This window comes from Macadamia integrifolia, chromosome 6, assembly GCF_013358625.1.
Source record: "Macadamia integrifolia cultivar HAES 741 chromosome 6, SCU_Mint_v3, whole genome shotgun sequence".
Taxonomy (NCBI): Eukaryota; Viridiplantae; Streptophyta; class Magnoliopsida; order Proteales; family Proteaceae; genus Macadamia; species Macadamia integrifolia.
The window spans coordinates 7763581-7774621 of NC_056562.1; the positions used below are offsets into that span (position 1 = coordinate 7763581).

An 11041-nucleotide genomic window follows, 5' to 3' on the forward strand; every position below is an offset into this window, starting at 1 on the left:
GGGGGGGACTGTCCGCTGTTTTTTCCTACTCTCAGTAGAATTCATACTTCAGCTAGCAGTCCTTTCTACGGCTATTTTCTGGGCCTTTTGCAGCATATTTGGGCCCTTCATATTTTTCCTTTTTCTGAGGGAAAGGGTTGGGGGGGGGGGGTTCCCAACCATTGTAGTAAAATTTCTTATCTTTCACTAAACAATTTATGGGAAAATTGGTTGACATAAGTTAAGCCAAACAGAATAATACCATTGATTGTTTTTTCTCATTGAGCATCCTAGTCATCTCTGGAGTGTTTCGGCTCTCCATTTCCTTGATTTCTCTATCAAACTCTTTAATAATCCTGGAAAGTAATGTAAAAAATCATATTTTGATATTTTATGTATACTAATTCCACATTGATAACGATGAAATTCACACTTATAAGAAATCATGAGCATAATTTATTTATTTTATCAAAATATAAAAAAAGGGAATGGAGAAAGTTGTTGCTATCTAATGCTTTTAAGAAATAGATTTGAATGCTAAATTTCAGACCATTATTCATCATATATACTGGTACTTAAGCAAGTCTTGAAAAGTTAAGGAAAGGTAAGAAAGATCAGAATCTTTCATGCAAGAGTTTGATTTTGGGGATCTTGTTTGATGATTCAAATCTAATACTCTAATTGATCAGGGCTTTGTGAGTGTTCCTTTTTTTCAAAAAGCATTTCAATTTTTCTTCCTGCTTCACACCATGTACTTACAATATGTAACTTCTCTGCCAAGATTTTAAGTAAATGTAACAAAATGCCAAAATCTATCATGCAAGAGGTTCATTTCAGATTATGTTTCATGATTCAAATCTGATGCTCTACTTGACCAGAGATCTTCATTTGTACTCCATGTTCTTTTCTTTCATACATGGTTTCAAAATTTCATTTCCTGAATCACAGTGTGTATCTAAAACATGTTGTCCTCTGCCACAATTCCAAGTACAACCACATGACCTTCTTGATGTAGCATGATGTAGCTATGTAGTGTTAATATATTACTACTAGTACTGCAGGCTACGTTCGACAGCAATATATGATGTTCAACAGTAGGGCAGAATCTTCATACACAAGGTACTAAAAGTGCTCCATGAAAACATACACACCATAATCATCAATAGAAACCCCAGTTTTCCATGTTGCATCAACTAGTGTTTCACACAAAATTAAAACAGTATAGGTTGCTGCAAAACATAAAAAGAGAAAGCCCTAATAAGACTCAAAATAAAAGAGATGGATTGAAATTGCTGTTTATTGAATGCTCTGATACAATGCAACAGTTCCAGACCTAGAACAGCCAATAATAACTACTAGAAGAATAAAAGATAGAGAAAGAACCACAGTAGAAATAGACGAGAAGAGAATTGGGAGCAAAACTAGTGCTACCGATCGAAGAGAATTGGTACACACCTGTGTACTAGTATTAATGTCTTAACATTTTATTCACCCAAAAAAAATGTCTTTAACATTTACAAAATATCATTCCGTACATTTGTGTGCAGCGCTTCCCCACCTTTTGAAGGGAAAAGCAGTAGAGCTGAATCATGTGACCAAATGTAACAACCAATAGGCACTTAATTTCAAACTCAATAGTTACTCCCTCCTTCCCACAAAGATGGTCCTCCTTCCCATTTTTGGCTGTCCCAAATTTTTTGCTAATGTCTCAAATCAAGTGATGTGCTTTTGTTAAGTTTACTAATTTGCTCCTCGCCTTGATATCTTAGTCATTTATTGCTCAATTTGAAAGAGTTTAAATAAGTAATGAGAGGGAAATATTGAGAAATGAGAAATTTCCTTTAATCCCTTCTTAAAGCTTTAGGCCTCCTCAAAGAGGACAGTCATTGTAGGACGGAGGGAGTATAAGTGGATGAGGATAAAGATGATCGCAAGAAGTTCCATTACAAGCTCCTACAAACACCAAGATATTTATACATGTAAAGTTTGAATTGGGTGAAGATACTTCAGTCATCTTATGTCAAAATAGTATGACAGAAAGTTATTTACCTTTTGCATTCACGCATTTTATTTGTAAGTTCTTCCAACTGTCTGCTCTGCCGATTTGCGTCTTTAATCTTCTCCAATTTTTGGAATCCATTCCTGCAGGAGTGCACAACCATAAGCAGAATTCCTTTTACTGATATAAAATCTCTTTGCCTTCAATGCGCCATGCAATGGTTAGATGAATGAAACCAAGTCTAATGAATATCTGTTCATATAGCAGAAATTTAATTAGACAGCTTGGTTCTAATTTTTAGGAAATCATGAGTCTCTACTGTGATGACTTATCTCCAGTGGTTAAGAAAATTGGGTTCCAAAAAGACAAGACAATATAACTATTATAATAAACCTTTGCTGTCAGTGAGTCTAGACCTTGGCCAGGCCATTATCAGCCTGGGCCTGGTCCAGCATGTCAGACCATAGGCCAAGCTGAGCGCATGTCCTGGAAATATTTTGCCCATGGTAACCTGATTTTCTGATTCAATCAGTTCAGGTCCAGTTTATATTTTGCAAGTTGTAATCTTTCATTGAGCCCACTTTGAATGAATAGGCTTATACAATACATAATGAATAGGCTTATACAATACATATTTCTGGATGGACTGAAACAATGATTTAATTGGTTGAAAACATGTCAACTTTTGGGGTATTTTACTACAGTTAGCTAAAATATAGGTCTCTCCTCGTACTTTACTATATGAAGATTGTATTTCCTTCTGTTTTAAATACTGAGCCCTTCATGATGGCAACTACTAATGCATAACCGAGCTTGAACCCTCAAAGCCAGAGAGAGATCAATTGCAATAGGATTGCATGTAGGGACAAAACAAAATTATCTAACATTTTGTTTTTTTAAATCTGAAAGAAGAAATAGAAAGGATATGACCACAGCTTCACCACCTGGCCTGCAGAAATGGAACCACCACCATACCCAACCCATGGAATCACCACAATATGGTTTCATTGGAATCACCACCAAGAGATTTGGGACTGCATCACCATAATATCCAAAAGGGTAGCATCAGCACTGCAACAAGAAGGCTGAAGCCAAGACTAACTTTTCTTTTTTCAGTCGTTAGAGAGTCTAAGCCGCTTCTCCTTTATTTATAACTTTATAGAAACCAACAGAATAGGAAACCTCTAGTACCTCATGATAGAAACTATGGCTGGATTGTAGCATATCTATCCAAACCTACAAAATAAAATGTAAGAAGCCACAAAGTGGAACCCACAATCCCAATAATAGCTGGAATATCTTTAACAGAATATTCCCTGCTCAAATCTCCTCTCAATCTTCTAGAATATCTTCCAAATCTCCTCCATATGTTTTACGTAGTTCTCATTGGCTTGAAAAAACCCGTCCTCAAGTTTTGAAAGTTGAATCAGATCCACACGAACAACCTTCTTTCCGAAGTAGAACTCAATGACTGTCGACTTCGTCTACTATCCCACCATGGCTCTGATACGAAATAATGCATAATTGATCTTGAACCCAGTAAAGACAGAGATCAATTGCAACAGGATCACATATAGGGGAAAGGCAGTATTAGGAACAAAAGTTTCTAACACATTTTTTTTTTTTAATCTAAAGAAGAAATAAAAAAAGGATATGACCACAAGGCTACAACACCTGGCTCGTGGGAATGGAATCATCACCATACCCAATCTACTACATCAACACAATAAGGTTTGATTGAAATCACCACCAATCAGTCTCTAGGAATCAGCACCAAGATGTCTGGAACTGCATCACCACAATTAAAAAGGACAACATCACCACTGCACCAACAATGCTGAATTTAAAACTCACTTTTTTTTTCCCAATTATTAGAGGGTCTAAGCCCCTTCTCCTTTTGTTTATAACTTCATAGAAACCATCAAAATGGGAAAACTCTAGTATGGTAGGAGGATCGGTTACAACTTAAGTCTTCCTTCAAAGAGAATCTGTCTAGAACATCACAAAATAGAAAGTATGGGTGGGTTGTAGCATATCTATCAAACCTACGAAATAGAAAGTAAGAAGCCATAAAGTGAAACTCATAATCCCCATACTAGCAGGAATATCTTTAACATAATATTCTCCACTCAAATATATTTTAGATCTTCTAGAATATTCTCCATATCTCCTCCCTATTATCTGCATCAATTAGCATCTAGGACCAATTTGTAAATTAGACGTATAGTCAGAGCATTAGATAACTATGATTTCCCAGTGCTCAGGGGTTGAGCTGGGCCTATGTTGGTCGCCATCAAATATTACCCACTACGCCTGGACCAACTTAATGCTACCCTGAAGTAGGGGTGTCTATGTTTACCAATTACCAGTACATAATGTAGATAATTAGTTCCACATGGCTTTGATATCAAGCGTTAGATCAATACAAAATCTAAGCAGACCAGCATAGGAATCAGGTCAATGAACAGATACAAATTTTTGTTTTTTTGTTTTTTTTTTGTTTTAATTTAATACAGGTTATTGGTCATATATGTTGCAAATTTTATTTTTCAGTTCTTTTTAATTTTTTTATGCCTACTGTAGCTTAAGCTTTAGTGACCAAGTTTTGAGTACTTGAGACGGTACCAAGTAACAATTCTTTGGTGAGTAAGCTATAGAATCATCTGGGCAATAGCCAGATAAAGATGATCAATATAGGTTGACCATACCCAGACCAATCCTTGATGTACCTAACTCAAAGATCCCTAAAGAAGTTCACCTCTGTCCCAAAATTTGCTGGACCTGCCAATTGAAAGCCTCATAAAACATCTAAAGGTACCAAGTCTTAAGACTTTTCTGATAAATAGAAGCTGAAGCTCGAAAATGATTCTAGCATACAACATAAAGTGATGTACAAAATACAAATCAATAAAAAATAATATTGAAAGCCATGAATCTGATGAAGGAAATTCCAATTTATATGAAACTCTGCCAACACCCTAATTGATAAGAACTGATTATACCCAAACAACAACAAGATTGTATCTAATGTTTTGTCGGAATCTTGGAATTGCGTGCTTAATAAACTCGTGTTTATTAGATATCCCCAACACTGAAATAAGTTGGCAAGTCAGACTCCCAACCCAGACCTAAAACCCTGTACTCATCTTGTCAAAAATCCCAAATTTTACATATTCAAAAGCTAAAATTTATTTTTCCACAAGAATGAAACATATTGAAGAAAGAGGTAAGAAGTTTACGACAAAGCTCGGAAGATATCCTTGAGTTCGCCATCAAGCTCTGCCAGATCCCCACTGATTTCAGACAACGAATCCATCTTATTCATGGAAAAAAAATGAAGCTGGTTTAGTTCTGAGAATAGGCATATAACAATTTAGACATCCTTACACATATTTGAGATTACAAACAGAGAACCATCAATATTCATTGCCAATATAACACATCATGATGCAAAATGAAAGTTCAAAGAAGCAGAAATTACCAGACTAAGCAAGATTGCTATGAAAAATCAGTTAGCTATAATGTCATAAGGTGGATGCTTACACCAGAAACCCTTTTTCTTTCCCTTTATATAATGATAAATAAAAGAAACCAAATAACCATGCCAGAAAAACTCTTCCAAGGCATACTTATTCGTGTAAAGTAAATTACAAGTCTGAGAAGTTAACACTAACCCAATAGTTCTCAATGTCAAATGTTATGTTAAAAACTTAAATATTTAACAAATAAATACCTTAGATGAAATCTGTGAAATTTCTATATTGAATTTTGTGATTGAAAGTTAGAGAAACCAAATACATCACTAAATGGGGATTCCACTGGAAAGAGACTGAACTTTTCTTTTTTTCTGAGAAAAAAATAAAGTGAATCTCAAATATATAAAGAAATTTGATTCAGTGGATTTTTATTTTTCTTTCTGAACATTTAAAACAAGCAGTAGAAGCACTATGCTGACAAGCAATCAACTTGGCCAATGTAATGATTGATTTTTTTTTTTCCGCAGAGGCAACAGGTAAAAAATTTGAAGAAATAAATTTAATCTGTAAGGTTCTATGTTACATCCACATACATGATAATTTTATAATAACAAAATATTGATGCTTTAAAACCTGGACCATCCCGTCAGTTGGACCAAGAAACCTGGGAAAGTAGCCCCTAAATGAAATTCTGCGCTCAAACCTTGACAAACATCTGGGCCATCAAAATAGATGCAGGTCAATAGACATTTGTGAGTCCCAAGTTAGATGATGATCACGTGTAATTAATTTTTATGTGCTATCACACAGGAGATCCTAGGGTTCATATGTAATTTTTGGTCCTGTTGATCATGGTCATTGATAGTTTTGAACTTGACTTTGAGCTGATATAGAATTTTAGTTAGGAGAAGAAAACTTGCGGAAAAGAAGAAGCTAGAAATTAGAACTATAGTTTCAGAAGTCTAGCTTATAATAAGTATTTTGAGAAGTTTATAAACTAATAAGAACTAACTAATAAGGTATTTTGAGAAGTTTATAAACTAATAAGAACTAACCAATAAGTATTTTGAGAAGTTTATAATCTAATAAGAACTAATAAGGAATAACAGATCTAATGTGCTTGAGTATTGTTTGCAACAGCAAAAATCCATTGGATTGTTATTGAAGAGGAATGTCACTTTGGCTTACCTTACGGCTTGTTAGATTGCTGCTACTTTGTGCGGCGAATTCATCCCTATACTGATATCTCTGGGATTGCATCTAGATTTTATTCTTCAGTTCAAGTGCCCGTGCACTATTTGAACTTTTTATATTTTTGGGTCCTAAAGTTACCAGTCTGCTGATTATAAGACAAGTCTTTCTACAAAGTAGAAATATTTGAGCTTGATGCTTAAAGTAGCTATTTAAATGAAGGCAGGAATAAGATATATCTGAAACCTTTACATATTTGGGTCATCATGCTTGTGTTCCCAACATGAATGGTGCAAGATCAACCAAGCTCCCTCACAAATCAATTTTCAGTATGTAAGCAATGATAATAACTCTGAACTTGGATTTCTACGATCTGTTCCAATGGAACAGCTACCCATTTTTCCTTTTAATTCTTTATAGATAATAGAAATTTTCATCGAAAAGGAAGAACCAAGTACAGAGTACAGTACATCTGTCTATAGGGCTCAATGTGGATCGTGAAGAAACTTTGAAAGTCAAATGTTATGTCAAACTTGCAGAGTAAAATGATCAAGAAATAGAAAAGTTGAGAAACACTCTGGTTTCTATTCATCAGCTATCTTTTTTTGTATATTGATAAAATGTGAATATGACAGTTTTTAATTGTAAGAAATCTGAGATCTGATTTCCTGAGAGGTGGCATAGCTTTGACCACAATCAAGTGTTACATCAGAAAAAATATGTTTCAGAGGCCATAACTTGTACATGTTATCCTACTAATGAGACCATTTATTTGTCCATATAATATGATGTTGAGCTCAAATCTCACCGATCGAGAGGTACTATATTATAGTACTTTGTACCAGCAGCTTGCGGTACAAGGCCCTCCTCGCATAGTATCTTGTGCCCAGAGAACCTGTGCACCTACTCAAGCAACCATTCATAGTCAAATTGTTAGTTCACTAACCTTCTTTTGTTTTTTTTTTTGTTTTTTTCCCCCAGGACCCCACAAACTTGTTGAGCTCCATACTTGTGCATGATCAAGATAGGGATGCAACTTACAACAACCAAACTACTGAATTTTGTGTTTCCCCTAAAGTGTAAGCAGCAAACTTTTGCTACTAACTCTTCAGCCAAAGCCAATAGTACAGTCATAAAATTTGGCATCTTGTCCTTTATTTTTTCACTATTCTCTTCGATTTGTTCCACCTGAGCACGAACACCCTATGGAGATTGTTGCTTCAGTTTTATACCAACACAGTAAGGACTACTTTTGTCCTGCAATGTATTAGTGTTATTGTTGAAGCCTGATCTTAGTTTAATCCAGGAAGTACTGTTTATTTTTATTTTTTATATTGTAATGCGTCTTAAATCTGTCTATAGGGAGTGAACTCGGAAGGAGGTGCATGAGAGGGTTCGTAATTTCTTCACCAAAATTGTGGAAGCTCTGGTTTATTGCCCAGCCATGGACGTAGCCCACCTTGGATGAACCACATAAAATCGTAGTGTTCTCTGTGTGTACATGATTTCCTATCGTTATTCTGCAGTTAATTCCTAACAATTAGCTACACAATCCTTGTTTTTCAATGGATGTCCATAAAAGCATAAGCACGGTTTTAGTAAGCACATGATTTTTGTCCTTTAAGAGGTCTAGTTCATTGTTCTTTGTCCTCAACAAGAAAAACCCAACCTGTTGATTCTTCATTGGGCTTCACTTGCGAAGTTAATACATTTGTATTTTTTCCTACTCCATTCTGTTTCTAGAACAAGAACCTTGAAATTAGAAGTCAGCATACCAAACACATTGAGATTGAAATGCTGCCCAATTCAACATCAGAATTTGTTATTAACTCTAATTCTCAATTTCCCAGCTTCTTTTAATAATGAGGTTTCTTAAATCATTTTTTTAAATCATAAGTTTGGGCAAATAATCATAACTGAAGACTTCTTCAGCTCTAATCAACAAAAATTATAAAAGAAAAATATGCATTTTTTCTAAAGAAAATCTCGGTGAGGACAGAAAGAAAAAAGAAATGCACAGAAAACCAACCTAGATTGAGCAAACTCAAGATTTACAGGTAATGCAGCACGCAACAGACTCACAAATCTCTTCCAAAACGAAGAAAAAAATAAGAAAATCAAATAAGGGAGGAGAACAATGTACCTGGAACCAAACCTGGACTATTTAGAAGAACCAGGGAGATCTGGCGTTTTCTGGACCTAAAATTTGCAGGAAACTACCTCTTGTCGTCAATTCGAATCCCTCGTAAGATCAACATATCTTCGAACGTCAATGCCGATAAAACACGTTAGGGTTTGAAAGAAGAAGAGAGAGAAATAAACCCCAAAGCTACCATGTCCCAACTGCTTTAGTGATAAAAAACCGTTATTCATGATAGGATCTAGTACCGAACTTTGTTTTATGGTATTTAACCGTTTATTTAGGAGAAAATAACCCTGCCCGTTTGCGTGTGTCTATGCCTAGACATAGCAGATACGAAAAGACCGTGCTACCCTGTGCTTAAAATGCTCACACACGCCCTTCCATTGACTACACACCTTGATGTGTACCTGCCTAGCTTTATCTTACCCTTTATTTATTTATTGGGAGAGAAAATGCTACCTGGTCACGTGGCCAATTGAAGCAAGAACCCTTGCATCCAACAATGGCAGGGGGATTGGGATGATCATGTTATCACCCTTGTGTCTAGGCGTTGTGTCTAGGTGCCTGAGTGCATGATTAGTAAATGTGGCAAAAATGCAAACTTTTTTTTTATTACACCTCAACGATACTCACATTTTGATGATTTGGTAGTTTCTAACCATATGGAAAGATAAGGTCTCTCATGGATTAACCACACCGCAAATAATGTGCAAAAATTCAATCATATGCCTAACTAATATTCACTCTGCCTTTTTGTATTTTGGATGGCCCATAATTTTCTCTCTTCTTTATTTTTTTTCCCTCTGTGCACAAACCTTTGATTGGAGTTTAATGGACAGATTGAGAATAATGGAGTCTATTTGTGAACCAAATTTTATGGCCAAGTGGATTGAGGTAGATTGAAAATAATGGAATCTACTTAATCAAAGTAGATTGAGGATAAAGTATGAAATATATATCAATTTGCATGGTATAGCTAAGTTGTGACACATGAATGGATGATGTGGCAATTTCATCTAATAGATATCTAGAAAATTAATGACAGTCAATCCATTTCTTGTCCATAATTTTAAAATTTTAATTGAATTCTCAAAGCTTTATATCCACTAGGCTAAAACTTGAAATGTGAGCTGAGAACTTGAGTGAGAAGTCCACAAAACTTGTGCCCATCTGGAACCAGCTTGGCAAATATTTGTGCCATGCATCAATTCCATCATGGACAAGTTGACAAGAAAACGTGGTACTTTCTTTTAGGGGCGGGGGTTGGTCATATTTGTTCTCTGGTAAAACTAAAAATCCCACACATTTTGAAAAATCCATGACATCGTTCTACACACTTGCCCGTTAATACACATGAAACAGTTTTTCAGGTGTACAGTGGATAGTACAAGAGAAAGAAAAATTAAAAAAATTCCTGAACTGTAAATTGGCCAAGTCAGAATTGAGCATTTTGTGAACCTACCCACCTAATCACTAATGGCCAACAGAGTAAACCTGGTTTTCTAGGTAAGTTATGTGATAGCTTTTTTTGCATCCATGGCCTCTCCCCTTGTGAAACCATTGCTCTATCCGGATGCAACGGCCCTATAATATCTCATGAAAAATGCTAAAATTTTTCATGTTAGGATTGATGTAGGAAATAGCTTCTCCTGCAAAGCAGGGGGTAAGACTCCATACATTGACCGCTTCTAGAACTTGCAGTAGTGGGAACCTCGCGCACTGGGATATTCTTTTTTTTTTTTTTCTTTTCTTTTTTAATTGATGCAGGATTGACGACAAGGTGGGGAGTTGTAGGACTTCTCCCTAATTAGCAGTCCATTTTCATTTAGGCTATGCTATTTTTAAGGTAAAACTCATTTAAAAAGTTTGAGTTTCAAGGAAAATATATCCTTTTTTCAGCTGAATTTATCTGAAAACTTCTATTCTATCTGATTTTTACCTGTAAACAAACAAATTCTCTAAAAATTGTTAAAACAAAAGTTATATTATAAGAAGGAGAGGATGCTTAGATATGTAAGTAGGATGTTACAGACTCAAGTTAAAGTATAGATTGTGTCATCTTGTCTGCAAATATTCTAAAATAATGGCAATTGAAATTCATAAAGATAATTAATTCTTGAATCTCAGTAGAATTCAGGTCTATGATTTTCTTGATAACTATTGTTGTGGATTTGAAGCAAAAAAGATGGTGGATGCAATTCCTATCATGTCTAGGTATCTCTCTGGGAATTAGGGCTATTCCCTTGTACTCTT

The 11041-nt window shown here is 35.3% G+C and overlaps 1 protein-coding gene across 2 annotated transcripts in view; it reads right to left on the reverse strand.

Annotated features, from left to right (window-relative positions):
- Positions 1 to 9020, reverse strand: part of LOC122080775 (novel plant SNARE 11-like) — a 33510-nt gene extending 24490 nt beyond the window's left edge. Inside the window, exons 1-4 of one of the 2 annotated variants that reach the window (XM_042647622.1) lie at positions 8789 to 9020; positions 5218 to 5294; positions 2029 to 2121; positions 242 to 335 (exon numbers count right to left, since the gene is read on the reverse strand). In XM_042647622.1, coding sequence (XP_042503556.1) covers positions 242 to 335; positions 2029 to 2121; positions 5218 to 5294 — 264 coding nt within the window. In that variant the 5' untranslated portion in view covers positions 8789 to 9020. Of the gene's footprint in view, positions 1 to 241; positions 336 to 2028; positions 2122 to 2922; positions 3013 to 3169; positions 3495 to 5217; positions 5295 to 8788 lie in introns of those variants that run through there. The other variant, XM_042647623.1, reaches the window with a different exon arrangement.
- Between the last annotated feature and the right edge of the window lie 2021 nt (positions 9021 to 11041).